This window comes from Siphateles boraxobius, unplaced genomic scaffold (genome assembly GCF_051911475.1).
Source record: "Siphateles boraxobius isolate OS27281-9 unplaced genomic scaffold, OSU_SipBor_1 13, whole genome shotgun sequence".
NCBI lineage: Eukaryota > Metazoa > Chordata > Actinopteri > Cypriniformes > Leuciscidae > Siphateles > Siphateles boraxobius.
This window is the reverse complement of record NW_027508733.1, coordinates 16108182-16132500: the sequence shown is the minus strand read 5'-3', so window position 1 is coordinate 16132500 and position 24319 is coordinate 16108182. Positions and strand designations below refer to the sequence as shown.

Sequence of the window (24319 nt, the reverse complement as noted above, 5' to 3'; positions counted from 1 at the left end):
AACGGTCCAAGGTCCAAATGACAGTTTCAGTGCAGCTTCAAAGGGCTTTAAACGACACCAGACGATGCATAAGGGTCTTATCTTGCGAAACGATCGGCCATTTCAAAAATAAATAAAAAAGTTTAAGTTTTATAAGCACAAATGCTCGCCTTGCTCTGTTCTGTGATGCACGTTCGTGACTCTCCTGTTCGAACTCGTTCATCAAAATGAACAAATCTTTTTTCGAGTAATTTCGTTCATTTTGTTCGTTGAAAGATAAGACCCTTATGCATCGTCTGGTGTCGTTTAAAGCCATTTGAAGCTGCACTGAAACTGTCATTTGGACCTTGGACCCTTTGGTACCCAATGAAGTCCATTATATGGAGAAAAAGCCTAGAATGTTTTCATCAAAAACCTTAATTTCTTTTCGACTGAAGAAAGAAAGACATGGACATCTTGGATGACATGGGGATGAGTAAATTATCAGCAAAAGTTTTTTAAAAAGGGAACTAATCCTTTAATTAATTTGGGACTGTGATGTAGTTTTAAAGGAGGATTTCAGAATAGTTTATATGGCTGTTTTTTTATAGTTGTTTTTTACATAGAGCGTACAATAATAATTTATATAATACCACATTTTTCAAATCCCATATATATATTTACTGTATCTTTTTTATATGTAAAATAATTTAATAATTTACATAATTCATATAATTATATGAATTATGAATTATATATATATATATAAGGAGAGTATGTATATATATATATATATATATAATTTAATGAAAATGTAATATATAAATATATTTATATAATATACAATATTAATCTAAAATGTATATATTTATTTGATATATTATTATATAATTAACTGTAATTATATTTTAATAATACATATTTTATAATACATTTAATACTTGACACACAAGATCTGGTTTGACTAGTTTGTTCATGGTTGCTCTACAAGATTACTTAATCATCGCTGAAAGAAGTTGTACAGGATAAACACAGACATACGGGAACTTTGACAACCACATACATTCATAGCACACTTTATTCTCAGCTACAAATACAAAATATTGCCAGAGGTGCAAAACTTGGAGACTGTAAAAATAGTTGTCATATAATGGAAAACAGTATCTTGCTCTTTTGTAAAATTTACTTTAAAGGGGTTTCAAAAGAGTTTAATGTACTGTGGAGACAACTCTTATGTTCTCAACCGCATACTGGCATACTCTCCTTATTTCTGTACTATATATTTGCTTTGAATTTTCCTGGATTCCTGGATTACAGTTGAAGTTTTCTGGAAAACTGTTTCCCAAAATGCAGTGCACTTAACTTGACCTTCCATTTCGAAAAAGATCTGAGAAACGTTTTAAGTTTTGATCTCCATTATGCCACAAGTGCTTTTCATAGAGCATAACTTGAACCCAGAATATTCCCTTAAATCATTAAGCTGGGATGCTCAACTTTGGTGTTACGCAGACTACTGTTGTTTTCTCAGCACAAAGAGCGCTTAATCATTTTGTAGACCGCTTCCAGGCCATGTGGTTTAATCTTGGAGAAGCTGGTTTTAAGGAAATAGAAACCCTGCACTGGATTTAATGTATGATTTTGAAGGAATGGTTTCTTACTTGGTGCTCCATCCCTCAGGAACTAAATGACTCACCTTACACTTCCAGAGTTGGATGGGGACTCTGGGACTCACGTTGCCCGGCTGTGAAGATTCGGTCACGTAGCAACTCCAGAGCAACGACGCTTGAGAGATGTTGTCATTTAAACTCCCCACTATCAGTAATGGCGACAAAATATAGCGGAAATTTTTGCAGACAGCTGAGGGCAAATGATTGAGATAGAGTTAATATTGTAGGTAAATTCATGTGGGAAAACACAAAATATTTGATTTATTCGACATTTAGTCATGGTACTTGCTAAGGGCTTTTTGAATTGAGCCATAGCAACCACCTAGCAACACCCTAGAAAACATTAGCAAGAGCATAGCAACACCCATAGCTTCATAGCGGCTAACTATTGAACAAGCAATTTGGTTTACCAATTTTATTTTGTGATGAGCAGTTGACTTATTCTAAATAGTTACAAAATAAATAAATAGACATACATATTGATTTGAGTTGAATTTTGTGGGAGAATAAAGAGTTCAGAGTGATAGAGGCACAGTTTAGTGTTAGCATTCGTGTTTAGCATAATTCTAAAGAAAATTGGCAGAAAGCCTCACTTCCTCTCCAGCACACTCACTTCCTGTTCTTCATTTATTGAACCTGCACATTTAAACACACACACACACACACACACACACACACACACACACACACACACACACACACACACACACACACACACACACACACACACACACACACACACACACACACACACACACACTTCAAAACTACAAGCAAATATTGATATGTGAACACACTGGGAAACAAAATATTTGATCAGTGGTTAACTGTAGTCAAGGAATGGTTTGACAAGGCATTGATGTCTTGAAAACGCATCAAAAAAGTGGGTGAAAGTTCTATGCTGAGTTAAATAATTGTTGCTGTTAGTTTTATATACACGACACATGAAGGAAATTAATGTGTTAGCATGTGCAGTATAGTCACCGCCACAATGCTACAATGTTGCGGGTGGCTGCTTTAGCATTGCTATGTGGTTCCTGGGGTGTTCGGGGTGCTGTATATGCTGTTGCTAGGGTGTTCTAGGTGGTTGCTAAGCTGTTTGTTTGTGGTTTTATACTGGTCCATGTCCAACCCCAAGTCTCTGTGATGTTGTCCCCCTCGGCCATTGCCAGTAGGTTAGAACTTAAAATGTTAAGTTCTCTGAACTTTATTATTATTCGCCTCACATAAGGGCATTTAAACACCACTTTTTATAAGTGCACTTACATATAGAGAGCTCAAAGTTACTAAATATGCACTAAAAGCCACGAAAATCCCATCTCGACTTCCACACAGTCTTCAAGAGCATCAGCGTTATGTTTGGGTAGCGTGCATTTGGGTCAGTATGGGTTTTGAGAAGATCAAATCTGGTGGATTATGGTTTTAACCGAGTTATCCTCGATTCAGTTCAGATAAAGTGTCTGATCAGTTTACTGCCAGGCGATCTGAGTCTTGCTATCTTCGCTGAAGTGCTTGTTAGGTTACGCTATCTGAGGTGTAAGCGGGATGGCTCGTTTTTCATTAACGGCTGCGCTACCTCTGTCAGCCTAAAGGTACCGAAGGGTGTGTGTGTGTGTGTGTGGGGGGGGGGGGGGGGGGGTATGTTTTAGAGAAAGGGAAGGCATTTTGAGACTGATGAAGGCAGAAAAAAGCAAGGAAGGAAGGAATAAAGAAATGAGGAGAAGAAGAGAAATGGTCTAATATATGCCAGACTGAGATCTGAATTCCCAGATGTCTTGAAGCTTCCAGTGCAGCCAATTAACACGCTCTCAGCGACAGAGTGTCTTCTGCTTCACACACTTGCACAAATGCGCTCGCATACCTTCAAACCTAATAAACATGTCTAGAAATGCATCAGCTGCGGGGAAATAACTGCTATTTGCTGCAACGGAATTTGTTTAAATGTCTGTTCTTGGAGGATTTACTGACTTCAAACTGAAGAAAACTAAATTAGTGTGTGTGTGTGTGGAAGATTTTCTTGCGGCACAGAATGTAAATATCACACTGCGAGGAGAGGTCACAGATAGAGGAGGGGTAGTTCACTCTCATATTAATGCATTCAGCACTACCAGCCTGTAAAAGCCAGCATGCCAACTCCCATAGAGCCCGTGTCTAAAAATAAAAGATGGAAGACAGAGAGAGAGAGAGAGGTGGAGGGTGCTTTGCCCTCTCTGCACCTCCTCTGGTTTTTTAAAACATCAAGTGAGTCAAGTAAACGGGTTTGTGAAAACAATAGACGAAAAGCTAAAAAAAAAAGTCACATTCTCAGAGTTGATAAACAGTCTGAGAAATAGCTACTGGAATAGAATATCTTAATATGTTAGCTTTAACATATTAGTTTAACATTACAAGCATTAGTGTTAGCTATAACATTACAATTAGCATTAGTGTTAGCAATAGTAGGCTATATAAGGTTTTATAGTATTGTAACCGAAATCTGCTCAAGCTAACATTTCAGTTTTAGTATTAATGTTAGCACTTTTATAAAAATTTGTTTTAGTATCTGATATCAACTAAAATATACTAATTTATTAGCTTTAGTGTATTAGTTTTACAGTGTGTTGTAGCTACACTGGCGTGTGGGTGTGGTCACCAAACCACATAACATACCGGACGATACCGAGAACTAAAGAGCTTAAATACATACAGGATTAATTAAACAGGATTAATTAATAAACCATAAAGACAAACTATTTATTCAACTATTACTATTTAACCATGTAGAAACTATATTAGTTGCTACAGGTATTAGCAATACCATTAGTTTTTGTAGTATCATAACAACAACACTGACCAGTCAAAAGTCTGCAGAATTGTTTCCATGAAAATGTCCTGTAAGTGATAACAACATGCAAATTTATTCACCAACTCTGTGACACAGAAACTAGATCACATTCCTTGTTTTGGATTGTGTGTGTGTGAGGATGCTTTTGTGTGTGTCAAAAAGACAGACCGAGCGGAAGACAGGTTTTTTTACAGCAGCTGTTGTGTTGGATTTCAACATTCTGCAACTCACCAGCTATAAAGATTCTGCCCTATTTTCACAGACAAAAATACACCTAAAAGAAAGCACATAAGGCTAGCTTCCTTAAGCAGTCAAGGACAAGATCTTCAAAGAGTTTTATACATCATGCGCCACTGATACATCTGAGAATAACTGTCACAACGCGGTTCTTGCCGCATAGCAGCAGCATGTTAACTCACCGTGTGATATGTGTAACAAACTGGAAAGAAATAGATTTCACACGTTCTCACAAAATCAATGTTGTGATATATTTTGTTAGAGTACTGTATGAGTTGTGCAAGTTTGCGCGGTGAAACACGCAACATGAATGTGCGGAAAGAACGCTAACGGGCATGTGACAAATGCCATATAAAACGTAACATTATGAGAATTTACAATAACTGAACTTTAAAAATATTACCAAATCTAGTGAAATGTAAACAGCCAACAATGCTTTTGTGAAATTAAACAGGGTCCAAAAGTAACTATAGGATAAAAACGTTACCAGACAATTTTGGTGCTGCAGCTTGATGAGTTACGATAAATTGCACAATAGCTTTTTAAGGCTTGTTTCCACCAGGACGTAAAAAAGTAATTATGAGTTTTTCTCAAAATTGTGAGTTCATATCTCGCAATTCGGACTTTACAACTCCTAATTTCGAGTTTATATCTCACAATTCTGAATTTTTTTCTCAAAATTGTGAGTTTATATCTCGCAATTCTGACTTTTTAACTCACAATTTCAAGGTTAAATCTCACAATTCTGAGAAAAAGTTTGATTTGTGAGATATAAACTCACAATTGCATGAAAGAAGTCAGAATTGAGAGTTTATATCTTGCAATTCTGACTATTTTTCTCAGAATTGTGAGATTTAACCTCGAAGTCGCGAGTTATAATGTACAAATAGCGAGATATAACTGATATAACGAGATATTGACTTTCTTTATACTACAAATCACACTGCGCATACTACAATTTCAGTTTAATACCAAACAAAAAATAAAGCTAAATCATATTAAGGGCCACAGCCTGCAAATACATAATAAGGTGTTATAAAATTGTAATATGTCCTGCTTACATAAATTTTGTTTAATTTAGCAATAATCTTAGGAACAAAATTGAATTGTCTCTAGAATTCATTGTCCGTTCAAAGTCTTTTCCCAGCTAACAAAAATAAGTTTTGCCAATGTTTCCATTATGTTCTTCAGGTTTTTTTAAAGGTTTTAAAAACTTTTTTTCCCCCCTCTTGGTAATACAAACTTTAAGGGAACATTACATTTTAGCGTTTTCTGGACATTCTGAACCAATCAGACGAAAGTCCAACTAAAATGTTTCAGCAAAAACATTCAATAAATGATATATGTTTTTGTGCTAACGTTTTGGGAAAAATATTAAAGACCCGATTGTCATGGTTGTCAAAAACAGGACGGAAGCAATCGCAGGTCAAACTCAGTTCTTTATTGAACAATGAAAAGCTAGACAGGAACACCACACGGAGAGACAACATCCAAGAGACAACATCCAACGATCTGACAAAGGAGATGAGAGAACTGTGAGAATATATGGTGAGATGAGATCGGCTGCAGCTGGTGATGTGATGACGATCAGCTGGAGCGGATCAAGGAATGACACTCATTCACGCCCACTACACACGTGCTTTCATACAACAACATAAACACGAGACGAGAAGGAAGCAATGAACTTGTATACCGTGACAGTACCCCCTCTCCTAGGAACGCCTCCTGGCGTTCCCAGACTCCCTTACCTGTCGATTGAAATCATCGATCAGAGAGTGATCCAGGATGTCTCTAGCCGGAACCCAACTTCTCTCCTCCGGACCGTAACCTTCCCAGTCCACCAAGTACTGAAATCCACGTCCCCTCCGTCTAGAATCCAGAATGCGATTTACCGAATAGGTGGTCTCCCCATCTACGAGACGCGGCGGGGGGGGAACCGGGACTGGCGGATTAATGCGAGCATGAAACACGGGCTTGATCTTTGAAACATGGAAAACGGGGTGAACCCTCCTGTACGCTGGAGGTAAACTAAGGCGGACTGTCACCGGACTAATGATCTTGGTGACAGTGAACGGGCCAATGAATTTGGGGGCAAGCTTATTAGAGACGGATCGGAGAGGAATGTTCTTAGTTGAAAGCCACACTTTTTGACCAACGACGTATACGGGAGGCTTCGACCGGTGGCGATCGGCCTTAGCCTTGGTGCGCGCCCCCACTTGGAGTAGAGCCTCACGGGCTCTAGTCCAAGTGCGGTGACACCTCTGGATTAAGGCGTGAGCGGAGGGGACCGCGACCTCGGATTCCAGACTAGGAAAAATAGGTGGCTGGTAACCTAAACTACACTCAAACGGAGATAGGCCCGTAGCCGACACTGGTAACGTATTGTGGGCGTACTCCACCATGGAAATCTGTTGACTCCAAGAGGAAGGATTCTTAGAAACCAAACATCGCAGCACCCTTTCCAGATCTTGGTTGGCTCTCTCGGTCTGACCATTGCTCTGGGGGTGGAACCCTGAGGACAGACTAACTGTCGCCCCCAGTAACTTACAAAATTCTTGCCAAAATTTGGACACAAACTGGGGTCCTCTGTCAGAGACCACGTCCATCGGGAGGCCATGTAAGCGAAAGACGTGGTCCATGACTGTCAACGCTGTCTCCTTAGCTGAGGGTAATTTGGGTAAGGGAATGAAATGAGCCGCCTTCGAGAACCGGTCCACCACAGTCAAAACGACTGTGTTGCCCTGGGAGGGCGGGAGGGCGGTGACAAAATCTAGAGCGATATGGGACCAGGGTCTCGAAGGGACAGGCAGCGGTTGAAGGAGCCCATCAGGCGGACGATTGGAAGTCTTACCAGTGGCACAGACCGAGCAAGCCAAAACAAAACTGTGGATGTCACGAGCCATAAGTGGCCACCAAAATCGTTGCTTGACTAAAAACTTAGTACGATTAACTCCTGGATGACAAGCCACGTTGGAGCAATGACCCCACTGTATAACGTCGGACCGTAATCCCTCCGGCACAAATAAGCGATTCGGTGGGCAACCGGGCGGAGGCATTACCCCTTCTAAGGCCGTCTTGACCTTCGATTCGATCTCCCATACGAGTGTGGAAACAAATAGGGTTTCCGGTAAAATGCACTCGGGAGTAGACGGGCGTTCGGAACGATCAAAAATGCGAGATAAAGAGTCGGGTTTGATGTTCTTAGAACCCGGGCGGTACGAGAGAGAAAAATCAAAGCGACCGAAAAAAAGTGCCCACCGAGCCTGCCTGGAGTTCAATCTTTTGGCGGTTCTGATGTACTCTAGATTCTTGTGATCGGTCCAGACGATAAAAGGAACCCCCGCACCTTCTAACCAATGACGCCATTCCTCCAACGCTAACTTGACTGCCAACAACTCCCTGTTACCAATGTCGTAATTGCGTTCGGCTGGGGATAATCGATGAGAAAAAAACGCGCAAGGATGCATCTTATCGTCTGCGGGCGAACGCTGGGACAGGACTGCTCCTACCCCCACCTCTGATGCGTCGACCTCCACCACGAACTGACGTGAAGAATCAGGGGCAACGAGGATGGGAGCTGAAACAAAGCGGCTCTTGAGTTTGGCAAACACAGCCTCGGCTGTATCTGACCACCTGAACGGAGTTCTGGGGGAGGTCAAGGCAGTCAGAGGTGCGGCTAGTTGGCTGAAGTTGCGAATGAAACGCCGATAGAAGTTGGCGAACCCCAGAAACCTCTGCAGGGCCTTACGGGAATCTGGACTTGGCCACTCTACCACAGCCTTAACCTTCTCAGGGTCCACACGCATTCCCTCAGACGAAATGATGTATCCTAGAAAAGGAACAGACTGTGCATGAAAATCGCATTTCTCCGCCTTGACAAAAAGCCCATTCTCTAGCAACCTCTGAAGCACTCGTCGAACGTGTTGCACATGTTCCTGGAGAGACGAGGAAAATATCAATATGTCATCCAGGTAAACATATATGAACTGATCTATCATGTCTCGCAACACGTCATTGACCAGTGCCTGGAAGACTGCTGGGGAGTTGGACAGCCCGAAAGGCATGACCAAGTATTCAAAGTGCCCCCTGGGGGTGTTAAAGGCAGTCTTCCATTCATCCCCCTCCCTAATGCGAACCAGATGATAAGCGTTACGCAAGTCCAATTTCGTGAAAACAGACGCTCCCTGCAACCTCTCGAAGGCTGAAGACATTAACGGCAAAGGATAAGTATTCTTTACCGTGATGTTATTCAGCCCCCGGTAGTCAATACAAGGTCGCAGAGACCCGTCCTTCTTTCCCACAAAAAAGAACCCCGCCCCCGCCGGAGAAGAGGAAGGACGGATGAAACTGGTTGCCAGAGAATCAGAAATATATTTCTCCATAGCCTCCCTCTCCGGATTGGAAAGCGAATATAACTTGCCCTTAGGCGGAGACTTACCTGGCAGTAAATCTATGGCACAGTCATAGGGACGATGCGGAGGAAGAGAAGCAGCCCGAGACTTACTGAACACTTCCTTCAGATCGTGGTACTCCTCGGGCACGTTAGACAAGTCCCCTGCCTCCTCCTGTAACACAAAAACAGGCACAGACGGACAAGCAGACATCAGACAAGACTTATGACATTCCTTGCTCCACTCCAGAATAGCTCTTTGCTGCCAGTCCACACGAGGGTTGTGATGAATGAGCCAGGGGTGTCCAAGAACTACAGGTGCCAGGGGGGAATCCAGTATATAAAAAAAAATAGTTTCTGAGTGATTGCCTGAGGTGATGAGTGTGATGTTTTCGGTGATGAGCGAGATGATGGGAAGTTCTTGACCATTTAATGCGTGTACTGCAATCCTCTGTGTGAGTGGTTTAAGGGGAATCTGAAGTCTATGTGCAAAAGTACTGTCCATAAAATTACCCTCAGCCCCGGAGTCCAGAAGTGCTTGACAGTCGTGCTGGTGAATTGACCATCTCAGTCTTACCGGAAGGAGGGTAGATGTGGATGAGGTCTTCTCGGCGGAGATCCCACCCGATAGTAGCCTCATACTTACTATCGGGCTTGGCCTTTTACCGGGCAGTTGTAGGCAAAGTGTCCCGAACCTCCACAGTATAGGCAGAGGCCCTGGGACCTCCGCCTTTCCCTCTCCTCCCGGGAAAGCCGAGCTCGACCCACCTGCATGGGTTCGTGATCGAAGACTGGGCTGACCACGTCCCTGCCACTGGACCGTTGACCCTCTGCTCCAGCTGGAGACCAAATGGACGGTGCTCTTCCCCCGACTCTGGTGATGCGAGCGTCCACCCTCAGAGCGAGCTCGACGAGTCCATTCAGCGTCGTGGGGAGGTCCAGGGCGTAGATCTCCCTCTGGACGCGGTCAGCCAACCCATGCAGGAACATGTCCCACTGCGCCGCCTCGTTCCACTGGCTTTCGGCCGCCAGGGTGCGGAACTCGATCGAATAGTCCGAGACCGACCTGTCACCCTGACGGAGGTCGGCCAACACCCTGGCAGCCTCTCTCCCCGCGACGGCCCGATCGAACACCCGTCTCATCTCTGAGGAGAGTGCCTGGAACGAGGCACAGCAAGGGTCTTGATTTTCCCACACCGCTGTCCCCCATAACGCCGCCTTTCCGGTCAACAAAGTAATGACAAATGCCACCTTGGCTGGCTCATTATTGAAAGTTCTCGGTTGCAGTGCAAAATGCATGGCACAACGTGTCAGAAATGCTCTGCAGTAAGCAGACTCACCAGCGTATGATTCTGGAACAGGTAGGCGTGGCTCTGATGTCGTAGCGATCGCTGGTGGTGTGGGGGGAACAGCTGGTGTGGGTGGCGCAGCGGGAGCACGAAGTAATTGGATCTGCTGGGTGAGCTCGGACACCTGCGTCACCAAAGCTTGTACCGCACGACCCGTGTCCCCTAAATTCCTCTCCTGAGAATCCATTCTTCTCGCGCTGTGCTGAAGGAATTCCTCCAACGAGGTCGGCGAACCTGCTGCTTCCATAGCACGGTCAGATCGTTCTGTCATGGTTGTCAAAAACAGGACGGAAGCAATCGCAGGTCAAACTCAGTTCTTTATTGAACAATGAAAAGCTAGACAGGAACACCACACGGAGAGACAACATCCAAGAGACAACATCCAACGATCTGACAAAGGAGATGAGAGAACTGTGAGAATATATGGTGAGATGAGATCGGCTGCAGCTGGTGATGTGATGACGATCAGCTGGAGCGGATCAAGGAATGACACTCATTCACGCCCACTACACACGTGCTTTCATACAACAACATAAACACGAGACGAGAAGGAAGCAATGAACTTGTATACCGTGACACCGATAACTTTGAACAAACGTTCTATTAAGGTTACTGGAAGAACTTTTATTCATAACTTTCTGAGAACATTCCCTGTTAGCTGGCTTGTTAGTTAAGTCTGCATCTGTGACAGATTGAAGCCGATTTCTCCCCAATAATCCTGGATACACACAATACTTCATTGTCATCCTACGAAATCCTACGTTTTTTCAAGCTTCATCATTTTCCTTGATCGGCTCGGGCCGCAGTATCAGCACTCCTTGTAGAAGCTGCTGACTTCACGTGAAAATCAGCATAAATATGACTTCTTAATGAGCAGGGAATGGTTTCAGCTTTCCGCAGATACACAACTCTCCATAAATCCTTTCCTGTTACTCAAGATGCTCTCTCTGCATGTGGTACGTCTAAACTCCTGAAGTTCGTCGTAAGATTAAGATGTCGACGTTGTTCACGAGACAATGTGTGTGGTTCTTTAGAGCGTGTCCGTTGGGATTCTGAATGACTGCACCGATTATAGATGTTTTATTGACACTGTCGATGTGTTTCTTGAGCTTGGCCTCTTGAGGACTTGAAATCGTCTGGCGCGAGTCGTCTAAAACAGAGTGGATTTCTCTAAAAGGAAAATAATTTATATTTAGAAACTGCTAAATCTTTAATCTCATGCCGCAGCAGCGCCATTATTAATTTTTAACAGGTTTTCTGAGGAACAGAGTGTGTGTCTTTGTTTTTGAGTAATGACTTTTGCCATTTGAATGTGTGTGCAAACTTTGACTAAAGGCCCGTTCACACCAAAAGCGATAACTATAACGATAACTTTATTGTTATAGTTATCGTCCATTGGTGAACGGGCCTAAAGCTGTATGATGGCGCGACTGGATGTTTGCAACATCACCTTAATTTCATCCCAACTGACCATTTTTGGTTCCTAATTCGTGGTTATAAAAAAAAGATAAAATTTTTAGAACAATAGGAATTGGTAACCAAACGGGAACCATATACGCTAACGTTAGGGGAATGTTCTGATACTTCTGCACCACATTTAAACTATACTGTACCATACTACACTCTAAATGGCTATACTTCACTGTACTGTACTGTGTTCTATAGTGCTGTACTGTGCAATCAACTGGGAAATAGAAGCACAAACAGCCCTGAAATGCAGATCTGGGTACCTTTGAGAGTTTGGCTGACCCTGTAGAGGTGGATGGAATATCTCGGATCGCTCATCCAGTCTCAGGATAGAGGATTCAGGTGCATTAGAGGTCAATATTAGGTCGATAACTGGACATGAGCCACAGTGCTGTTTGGGTAGCTCAGATCCACACCATGTGCTGACATCACAGTGTGAAGAGATGAAATCTGATCCAGGCCCCTTTAGCTGCGGGAAATCATTCAAACACACAGCTTTACAACAGGGGAATGCATATATATATATATATATATATAATGTTTAGGTGTATATTTGAGACAAACACGTATCAAAATCAATATTAACAATATACAGTTGCCTGAATGCTGGAGTGGTTAGTCACTGTGTGAAAAGTAAAGAGGAATTAAACTGCTCATTAATTCACAACGTTTCCATTGCTGGTATAATTCTTAGATGTTTAAGGAACGTTAATCTGTCTGTCTGACTAACAAACTTTTTATATTTTTTATTGTAAAATGTATTTATTTATTTACATACATACATTTAAAGTTTGTTTTCCGAATAATGAACTATTTTAATTGTAAAATATTTTAAATAATTTATATAATTTATTAAATAGAAATATGTTTAAAAGATAAACATCTATTTTTTTTTATTTAATATGTATTTAAATTTTTTAAATAAATCACACTTAAAATTGTTTGTCCAACCAATTAAATATTTCATTTATTTAAAAAATAATAATAACACTATTTTAATAAACACTTCACATTTAAAGTTTGTCCAACTAAATTTTTAATGGTGACACATTTATCATTATTATTTTTTAAATTAAATAATTAAAATGTATCTTCATTTGAACTAACTTTTTCTCATTTCTTTTGCAGCTGTTTCTATAATGCGGCACAGTGCTTCAGCCTTTGGGTTTGCTGTAAGTCTCACACTGCATATATTTAAATGTTCATTATTTAAGTCTTTAATGTTTTAACGCTTCTCTTTATTAATGTTGTTCATTCGTTTGCAGTTTGACGCAACTCTCGACGTCCTGTCCTCCATTATCGTGATTTGGCGATACAGTAACGCCGCGGCCGTCCATTCAGCGCACAGAGAATACATGTGAGTACATGTGATCCTACCTTGATTGAAGAAAACACGGGGAATGGAGCGTGACCGCATGGAACGAGCCATAGGCTGCGTCCGAAATCGCATACTGTCTTATTTTGAACAAGTAATTACCTCACGACCGTACGTTCTAGTATGAATGAGTGTAGTATGAATGTAATCTGGACGTACTACATTCGCCATGCTGTCATTATCATGTGACCTTCCAGCATCAATTGCGTCACTTCACTTCCATTCAAAAATCCTCTCCCGTGTTCTCATGAGATAGTAAAGTGTCCATCGTATGCACACTTCAGAATCACGCCGCCAGAAGAAGGTCATCCGGGTACTTGAGTACTGTGTATTCGGACTTACTTCTTTGGACAAATACTGTTTTTGTCTACTATATAGTAGGGAAGTATGTGATTTCTGATGCAGCCATTGTTTGTGCTCCGTGGGGATTCTGGGTAGTTTCGGTAGCCAATTAGATGTTGTTTCTGGGCAACAAGGAGAGCAGAAGGTCAGATTGATCTTTCACGGTAATGATGTTGAGATTTTGACATGTTCCTCGGCTGAAGGAAAACATTGCTGGGCAATTGAGCACGCAACAAATGACCTAACCAAACCATAGTCATTAAAACGATCGTTTAATGGATGTTTTCAGATGCGCTGATCCTTGTTAACAAACCAAGCATAATTTACCTCAGCAGGTTAAAGCAGGTTGACATTTTCTAAAGACCACCAGGTTTGATGGATGGAGGCCAGGCAGACAGACTCACTGGTCCCCCGTGAAGTGGCCCTGCTCTGGGTTTCATGTCTTTAGACAGTCTCTCTCTGTGTTCGGCGTCCCTTATCGGGTGAAAGACACAATAGAGATGGCAGAAGGGCTTTGTGAAGGGAATTAAAGCAGAGGAAGTGGAGAAAGAGAGGACAAAGGCAGAAGTGTGCTTGACAGCAGCACACTCAGACCTGTAGCATACGTACAGTACAGACAGACACACACACACACAGACACACACACACACACACACACACACACACACACGCGTAATGAATCCATTTCTAATGTGCAGGCCGGTGAAGCTGTGAGCTCCGGTCCCTAGGGGAATCTGCTGGGATGCGGATCGCCGTGGAGACAGATTACATCATAAGCAGGCTGCATTAGCGAGATGATATATCTACTAGACTACTAGACTCTAACACTGTAAAACACTATAGGCTCTTACTGTTTGAGAATAGTGACTTACAAATAGATCTCTGCATTTTGTAGAACATATTAATGGTGATTGCTGGTGTAAAAAAACAGTACCAAGGCGATGCTATGCAGTTGCTAAGGTGTTCTGAGTTGTTGCTAGGGGTGGTTGTTAGTTTGTTCTGAGTGGTTGTTAGGGAGTTGCTATGGGATGACTAAAGTTTTCTGAGTGGTTGCTAGAGTGTTGCTAGGTGGATGTTATTGTGTTCTGCATGGTTTCTAGGGCATTGCTAAGTGATTGCTAGGGTGTTTTTGGTGGTTCTTTGGGAGTTGCTATGTGGATACTAAGGTGTTCTGATTGGTATCTAGGGCGTTGCTAGGTAGATGTTAATGTGTTCTGTGTGGATGCAAGATCAATGCTAGAGTGGTGGTTAGGGAGTTGCTATGGGATTACTAAAGTGTTCTGAGTGGTTGCTAGAGTGTTGCTAGCTGGATGTTATTGTGTTCTACATGGTTTCTAGGGCATTCATAAGTGATTGCTAGGGTGTTTTGGTTGGTTCTTTGGGAGTTGCTATGTGGTCACTAAGGTGTTCTGATTGGTTGCAAGGGCAGATGTTAATGTGTTCTGTGTGGGTGCAAGGTCAATGCTAAAGTGGTTGCTAAGGTGTTTTGAGTGAATTGAAGGTGTTCTAAGTGGTTGCTAGGGAGTTGATATGGAGTTACTAAAGTGTTTTGAGCTGTTGCTAGAGTGTTTCTAAGTGGTTGTTAGTGTGTTTCTAATGTGTTCTGAGTGATTGCTAGGGTGTTCTGTGTGGATGCAAGTTCAAAGCTAGAGTGGTTGCTAGGGAGTTGCATTGGGATTAATAAAGTGTTCTGAGCAGTTGCTAGAGTGTTGCTATATGATTGTTATTGTTTTTCTATGTGGTTAATAAAGTGTTCTGAGTGGTTGCTATGGAGTCGCAGTTACTAAGGGCGTTTTCACACCTATACATTGCTAGTTCTCTCTGGATCTCCCAGCGCTGTCTAGTGGTTAAGTGTCAAGACACACAAACACTATACAAATGTTATAATGCAGCTAGAGCAGGAATCAAGGCGTCATCGAGACAGCATTCTCGCACGGAAAAGTGCAATTACACAACATTTTAAGATGAAGAGGTGCTCTTTTGGTTTTTGTGGCGAACAGGACGGCCGAGGGACGTGAGAGAATGGCGCGAGGCCGGTGGTGCGATTGATAATGAGCAACACCTGTGAGCACACCGGTCTCGCATCTCTCACGGAGGAGCGGAAGCATAAAGGAGGAGCGACGACGTTGATGATCGAGAGAGGAACAGGCCTGATTTTAGTTGTGTTTTTGTATTTGTGTTTTATTTTAGCCAGCAGTCGTCCGCGAGGGGCTGCTGGCCGTTATGTTTTAGTTTGGGTAAGCCAGCAGTCGTCCGCGAGGGGCTGCTGGCGGTATTTTAGTTTGTTTGTTTTATTTTAAATAAAGTTTATTTTGATTGTTCGCCGGTTCCCGCCTCCTTCTTCCCTGAACATTGCTACACTGGTGCCGAAACCCGGGAAGAGAGAGGAACAGGCCTGATTTTAGTTGTGTTTTTGTATTTGTGTTTTATTTTAGCCAGCAGTCGTCCGCGAGGGGCTGCTGGCCGTTATGTTTTAGTTTGGGTAAGCCAGCAGTCGTCCGCGAGGGGCTGCTGGCGGTATTTTAGTTTGTTTGTTTTATTTTAAATAAAGTTTATTGTTAAATGTTCGCCGGTTCCCGCCTCCTTCTTCCCTGAACATTGCTACAGTTTTCAACTGTGATAACTAATGTGCTCTCTCAGAACCAAAACGCCCCATAATTCGTTTGCAATCGGGCCGAGACCACCTCGTTCAGGCTGTCTCGGAGCGATTGTTTTGGTGCAGATCCGAACGCGATTGCAATGTTATGCCTAAAAGAAAACGCTTTCGTTAAGTTTCTAATAAAATGCAAGTTCGCAGCTTTTTAGATTGCACTTTTATTGAATTTTTATTTTAATGTATGTATGTATTATTAAATTTAGTCGCCTGTCAAAACAAACATGATCAACCTAGCACACAAGCATCTCTACAGCATCAGTGGGGTTCCTCCTTGGCCTAATTGCGAGATAAACTAGATTAAATTAATCTGCAGGTCTTAATTTCATTTTAATTTGAACTCCAGAGACTTTAGCTGTGTGTGTTTGTTTGTTTATTTGGTTTGACTAATTAATCACTAACCAAAAAGCAGATTAAACAGACTGAGCTCGCAAAGCCGTTACGATGCGCGTGTGAGAAACAGAGCAGCACGGCACTAAAACTTCACCAGATTTAACCCAGCTACCCCTGCGGCTGAGTAAATTATGGAACAGATCTTACCTATTAACCAGGCTTAATTATAGAACGACAGCCCTCAATGCCTTCATTTATAAACAGAGGGCTTGACATGTCTAATGAGAAGGAGGCACTAAAGCGAGCATAAGCTTCAGAATTGTGTTTTATTAACTGACTCGGACACAGGAGGGGAATTAGACCGTGAACTCAATAAAGCATCAGTAGAATTAATGCTGTGGGTTACTCAACGTACCTGTGTGTGTGTGTGTGTGTGTGTGTGTGTGTGTGTGTGTGTGTGTGTGTGTGTGTGTTTTCCAGAGCATGTGTTATCCTTGGGGTCGTGTTCATCTTGTCGGCCATCACTATCCTGGGGAAAGCGATCCATGATCTCGCCACAAAATTGCAACCAGAAGTGGTAAGAAAACAACAAAAACACATTTGTTCATTCACGGACTCATTGATGTATAAATTGCATTAGTTGATTCATTCGTTTGTTTGTTTGTTTGATCATTCGATAAATGATTAATTCATTGGATTGGTTGATTGAATGTTCGTTTGTTTGTTCATTCACTCACTGGATTTCTTGATCGTAATCGCCCCCACACCCTCATTCGCTGTTCCCTACAATACTCCACTAATATACTTCACTTGAAGGAGTGAATGAAAACGAGTAAGTGAATGACACTGAGTGCACCGTTAGGGCTGCCGCTTTTGTGCTTGCTGTTTAATAATCAATTGGAACTTAGCAAACTTGCTGCTTCTGTAGTAAGATGAAAAGATTTATCGTGAACTCTGTCCACTGTCATGTCCATTTATATCCATTTATGTCCATATATCTTCACTGTCATGGAAACTATGTATAAACCTTAATTAAAGAATTTAATAACCAATTAAAAAGGAATGTATACCTGTATGATATTACGCTGTAGCCACATTGGACCAGCGGTTTGGAAAATGGTTGATGGATGATTCAGGTGCAGGTATTCATGTGGGAATTAATTCGACGTGCAACTCTCACATTGCATTATGGTTGTTCACTAGCCGTTGAGTATACATCGGTTGTACACTCGTTATTGCGGTGCATTGTGGGATTGAACTAGTGCATTCGATGAAGTCCACTATGGTTTCGGACACCACTAAAAATGGCTGTCTCCCCAAATAGTGCCCTATTTAAGGGTATAGGGGGGCGATTTCGGACACAGCCATGGTTCCAGTGGTTGATTTATTTGTTCATTTGTTCATTCATTCAGTCACTGATTCATTCATTGGATTGGTTGATTGATTGTTTCAGTGGTTGATTCTTTAATTTGTTATGTCCCTGACTAATTGATTTATTAATTGGATTGGTTAATTGAGTGTTCCACTGGTTGATTCATTTGTTTGTTCATTCTCTCATTGAATCATTCATTGGATTGATTGATGATAGTTCCAGTGGTTGATTCATTCACTCACTGATTAATTAATTGGATTGGCTGATTGATTGTTTCAGTGGTTGTTTCTTTAATTAGTCATTTTCCTGACTCATTGATTTATTCATTGCATTGAATGATTGATTGTTCCAGTGGTTGATTGATTTGTTTGTTTGTTTGTTCATTCTCTCATCGAATCATTCATTGGATTTGTTGATTGATGGTTCCAGGGGTTGATTCATTTGTTCATTCATTCACTCACTGATTCATTCATTGGATTGATTGATCGATAGTTTCAGTGGTTGATTCATTCACTCACTGATTCATTCATTGGATTGGCTGATTGATTGTTTCAGTGTTTTTTTTAAATTAGTTATTTTTCCGACTCATTGATTTATTCATCGCTTTGATTGATTGTTCCAGTGGTTGATTCATTTGTTAGTTTGTTTGTTCATTCTCTCACTGAATCATTCATTGGATTTGTTCATTGGTGGTTCCAGTGATTGATTCATTCACTCACTGATTCATTCATTGGATTGGCTGATTGATTGTTCCAGTGTTTTTTTTATTAGTTATTCTCCAGACTCATTGATTTATTCATTGCATTGATTGATTGTTCCAGTGGTTGATTCATTTGTTTGATCATTCTCTCATTGAATCATTCATTGGATTTGTTCATTGATAGTTCCAGTGGTTGATTCATTAGTTCGTTTGTTCATTCATTCACTATTTGATACATTCATTGGATTGGTTGGTTGATTGATTGTTGCGACTAACTGTTATTCTATTTTCTAAGCGCTTAATTGATTTGATTTTGCCATTTTCTAAATATATTTCCATATATTCGTTTTAAGCATTCATACTCTTGCATGGCTTTTTATTGAAAATAAACTCTATTCAAGAGAGTCTCTCAGAAGAAGGACTCCACACGCAAAAACCCAACACTTCATCTTTTTATGTCGCTGGTTGTGTGAGTTTTCCCTAACGGCGCCTGCTAAACAGCACAAGTGTAAAGCTGAATGAACATGGTGGAGACAAGGTGTGAAGTCACAGACGAGATTAGAATAGTCTGATATCACTGTTGCCAGGCAACATCTAGAGGGGAAATAGTTTTCCCTAAACCAGTTACCCCTCCACTATCACTCACTCTTTTTCTCAATCTATCTCTCCATTCGTTTTCCTGTGATGAAATGAGAAGCATAAAGCTTAGGTCATCTGCATCTGTGGTGTAAAGATTCCACTTCTTCACTCTTAAAAATAAAGTTTCTTTATCGACATTTATGTTTCCATGAAGAACCTTTAATATTCATGGAGCCTTTCCTTGCACAAAAGGTACTTTATAGTGTAAAAAGGTACTTAGGATTATTAAAATACTCTTTACACTAAGACAAAAATGTTTCTTTTAAGTACTGTTTACTAAATTGTTCTTTGGGTTACTAAAAATGGTTCTTCTATGACATCGCTGCACATGCACCCTTTGAACATTCATGAACATTTAAGTAAATAGGAAATAACTCTTTTTTTAATTTTTATCCAGAACCAATCATAGCACGTTATGAACTTTGGTAATGAGACTTGCTACTAGTTTTAAAAATGAAACACTCTTGCGTTCTTGAATCTTCAGCACATAACATGTTCTAAAAAACAATTTTGGCATCGAAACCAAAGGAACTTAAAAGGTTCTATTGTTAGAACCCGTTTTAAAAAGGGTTCTATGAGAACATAATAAGAAATAAAAAAGATTCTATGACGACATAACGAAAATTTAAAAAAAAAATTATGATGGCATAATGAGAACTAAAGTTTTTATTATCACATAATGAGAATGAAAAAAGGTTCTGATTACATAACAAGAACTAAAAAGGGTTCTATGAGGGCAAAAAAAGGTTCTTTTATTACATAATAAGAATAAAAAAGGTCTATGATAACATAATGAGAACTAAAAAAGGTTCCATCATGAAATAATGAGAACTAAAATAGGTTCTATCATGATAAAATGAGTAAACAACATTATATCATGACATAACAAGAACTAAAAAGGTTTTATGAAAGAACTAAAAATGCTTATATGATGACAATTGGAACTAAAAAGGTATATATTATGACATAATGGGAACTTAAAAGGGAACTATTATGACAAATGAAAACTAAAAAGGTTCTGTAATGTCACTTTCTCAAAAGGCATGAGATTGTAACTATTTTTGGAACCTTTATTTTTAAGGGTGTTGCAAACACAATTAGGGTGTGAAAGAGAAGACGATAACCAGAGGAATAGGAGAGAGAGAGAGAGAGAGAGAGAGAGAGAGAGAGAGAGAGAGAGAGAGAGAGAGAGAGAGAGAGAGAGAGAGAGAGAGAGAGAGAGAGAGAGAGAGAGAGAGAGAGAGAGAGAGAGAGAGAGAGAGAGAGAGAGAGAGAGAGAGAGAGACTGTGCTGATGTTTTAATCAGGACTCTGGCTTCTCTCTGGAGGATTCCTGTTCCTATCTCAGCGTGTAAAGCTTGGTTTTGGCGCATACAAGCGCCGCCTAAAAATAGATCCAATATTTCTCCCTCCCTCCCTTCATCTGCTGCTGATGTCAGAGACACTTCCCCCCTTCTTTTCTCTCTCTTTTATTTGTTTTACTCACGTACTCTCTCGTGCTCTTTCGTTCTCTAATTAAATATTAATAAGCTGTTCTGAAAAAGGTGTTTGAGATGGACTGCCCCCTTTTGCAATCCCATGCGAGTTTCTGAGCTAGATCGACTTCTTTTTCAGGTGCTGTCAAATCAATAAAACAATTTTCCAGGAATAAAACTGTAAATTTTGGTGCATTCAAGTGCTGCTGAAATTTAGAAAAAACTCATTTTGAGAAAGAGGCCTTGCAATGATTTGCATTGTAATTTAAATCTATCAGGTGCAAAAAGATAAAGTGTAATAAAACAAACACTTAAATGCGTATTTTGGATGTTTTCTGTCCACTAGTCACAAAAACGACAAAAATATAGCCCTAAATAATGATGTTTACAGGTTTTATATGGTTGTGTAGTTAAACCTACAATTATTAGAGGGACACAACCATAAAAAAATGTGTGATAGTGCGAACGCTTCCAAATCCCTGATATCTCGCTGAGATGGATCATCTGAGATTTTCAGAGAGAGACATTGTGGGATGTTTGTGGGCAGGCAGACAAGGTTTGTGATAAATGCGAGGGCACGAGGTTGTTTTTAAACCCTTCAGGGAGGGTTAGAGTTGTTGGACACTGTCCGCGAGACACAAACCTCGTTGTGTCCTACTTTCTTCACTTGCCTGACATCAATATTGATGAGGTTCTCTCACCAGACGATCCATCATAGCGTTTTATGTGGAGGGAACAAGTGATGCATTGACTGACCGTTTGTGTGTGCGAGCTTGTGTTGGACGTTATGTTTGATGGTGGGAACCTTGCATCGCTGCATTTTTTCACGTCTGCAAGGCCAGCGGTACAAATGTAATGATTCTGCTCAGGCTGAGAAGGCAACTCTATTCATCTTGTTTTTGCCTCCTTTTATTGACTCAGTGCTCCTTATTGCCATTCATATTGCTTTCTAACATATTCATAGCTGCTTCTCATACTAGTTTTGCAGTGTATGCATACTATAATTACTTGCATGCATTGAATACTCAGATTTGGACTTGTAACGAGCAGTATAACATGTACTGAAACTGAAATATGCAGCAATAGACATCAAACAGTATTATCGTAACGGTGGCTGTTTCAGTAAAGACAGGGCATTGGATCCATGTGCAGTTAGACATATATTATTAACAAAACAGTCAGAAAGTAAATCCAGGCAGATCATACCAAGAAACCAGGCAAAGAACAAAATAATCCAAACACAGGAAAATCTAGAAATTGAACCGGCTCACACGAAACATCACACAAGGACAGCACCAGACAAAGAACATGAGAAACACTTGGGTATATATATACACTCAAGGGGAGATTGGCAAACAAGACACACCTGGGAACAATCAGGAACTTATCAACAAGAAAAACTACAAAGGACTACAAAACATGGCACAGAACACGAAATAACATAAATCCACACAAGACGAGGGGAACACAAGACAGCAATCATGACAATTATGCTATTATCATCAAAAGTCTGGATTACCTTGCATGTTTAATTCAGCAAGTGTGCACTTAATGAGGTCATGGCAACAATTTAGTATGCTACAGTTTGAAATGTTTACCTTAGCATACTGCATTCTATTGTTTTCTACAGGAAACAGTCTTTAAGTTTTCCATTCTAAACATAGCCCATAACTGTGACTATGTTCGGAATAATAGTGTACTACTTACTGCATATTGTTACTTACAATGACCAATGAAATCTTTAGAATCGGCTGCAGGGTGGGATTTCCACTGAACTCGTTTTTCCTTACGTCGAGGTGCAGTATTACTTCACATCTAAATAATTGACAGTTTCCAATTTATCAAGTACATTTTTTTAATACATTTTATTGAATTGAACAATCGTGTTACATGATTTTTGAACCATGTCTAAAAAGAGTTCCATAAACTAATCCCAGTTACAAGAAACCCCTTTTGTTTTTGTGAGGTGTGTGAATAAGATCCACAAAAATGGCCTTTTCTTCTGTTGTTACTGTCTGTGATTAGCATGAATTTGTTTTTAATATGTACTGGCACCAAATTATTTTTCACTCTCCACGTAATTTGTAGTATTTTGAATTGGACCAACTCTTTAAATTTCAAAGTCTGCAGTTTTATAAACGCTTTATTTGTGTGGTCTCGTGAACCTTGGTTAGTCACAATTCTTATCGCTTTCTTCTGAAGTAAGAACAGCCTGTATAACTGGTGCATGCATTACCCCACACTTCGGTACAGTATGTTAAATAGGGAACAATTAAGGTTAAGTAAAGAAGCTGTAATGAAGCTTCATCCAGTGTGTGTTGAAAGTTATTTAGAATTAAATATCTTTACTAATTTTACCTCTGATATGCTCTATATGAGGCTTCCAGCTAAGTTTGCTAGCATACTACTTACTGCTACATTTTTAAATGTTTACTGTTGCATACTGTTTTACACTTTAAAAAAAAATCCATTCTGGTATAATACTTCGTAGTACATACTGCATACTAGACAGTATATACTGTATTTATGCAGTAAGAAACACTTCAAACAGTAGAACGCCACATTATTATCAGAACATTTGGCTACCAGGCAGCATGTTAAGTTCAGTGAGTACACTGCATACTATACATACAATACACTGCAGAAGTAGTAAGATTAGTATGCTAGTATGCTATTCAGAATATGACATGACCATGCACTATATGAGATTGTGACAACAATGTAGCATACTACAATTTGAAATGTTTCCTGTTAGCCATTTCTAAAATAATATGCAGTATATATTTCAGTTTCTAGTAAGCATTACACTGATATTCCATTCTAAACGCAGCTCTTTTTCCCCTCCTCCCTTGATTTTCTCTACAGTGTGCCATATAAATGACTGTTGCATAAAACACTGCACTTGACCCTTGAACGTCACATGTCGCTCAGTATGATAAGGTCTCTCTCTTTCTCTTTCCCCAGGATGACTTCCTATACAGCGTATCGGTCATCAGCGGAGTGGTGTGCACCATTCTGTCCGTCTGTAAGTTCATGCTGGGGAAAGTCCTCACCAGCAGGGCCCTCATCACTGATGGTACGTTTCCCCGGAAACCCACCAGGTTACCGTGGTGATGGCCAGCTGGATTTATTATTCACAGTGCCGTGGCAACGTGTCTGGTCTTATTTCACCTCAGCTCCTCCCTTTTTAACTTCTGACGGGCTGGGGATTTTACATGAGATTATATTAGCTTAAAAAATAATTTGATCAACTCCCAAAATGATTTAATTCCCACTGAATTTTACATTAAATACATTACGTTTACACTTAACACATCACATTACGGACATATTTTAGATTTTTATTATTTTTTACAGATGTTTAATAGAATGTGTGTGTTGCTTTTCCCTATAGGCTATATTGAAAGGTGGAAAGATAGTCGAGCTCCAAAATGACAACTAATGTTTTTTTTATGACTTCAGAAAACATTATTACTAATACAACACACATATCGCATGGGTATCTTTTATGGGGGTTTTATGGCATTTTTGTTTAAAAA

At 40.5% G+C, this 24319-nt stretch overlaps 1 protein-coding gene across 2 annotated transcripts in view; it reads left to right on the top strand.

The window, feature by feature from the left end:
• The window catches only part of tmem163b (transmembrane protein 163b), a 32230-nt gene that overhangs the window by 1906 nt on the left and 6005 nt on the right, over window positions 1–24319 (top strand). For both annotated transcript variants that reach the window (XM_077226132.1, XM_077226131.1), the window contains exons 3-6: window positions 13021–13064; window positions 13158–13249; window positions 17076–17172; window positions 23745–23856. In XM_077226132.1, coding sequence (XP_077082247.1) covers window positions 13021–13064; window positions 13158–13249; window positions 17076–17172; window positions 23745–23856 — 345 coding nt within the window. The remainder of the gene's footprint in view (window positions 1–13020; window positions 13065–13157; window positions 13250–17075; window positions 17173–23744; window positions 23857–24319) is intronic.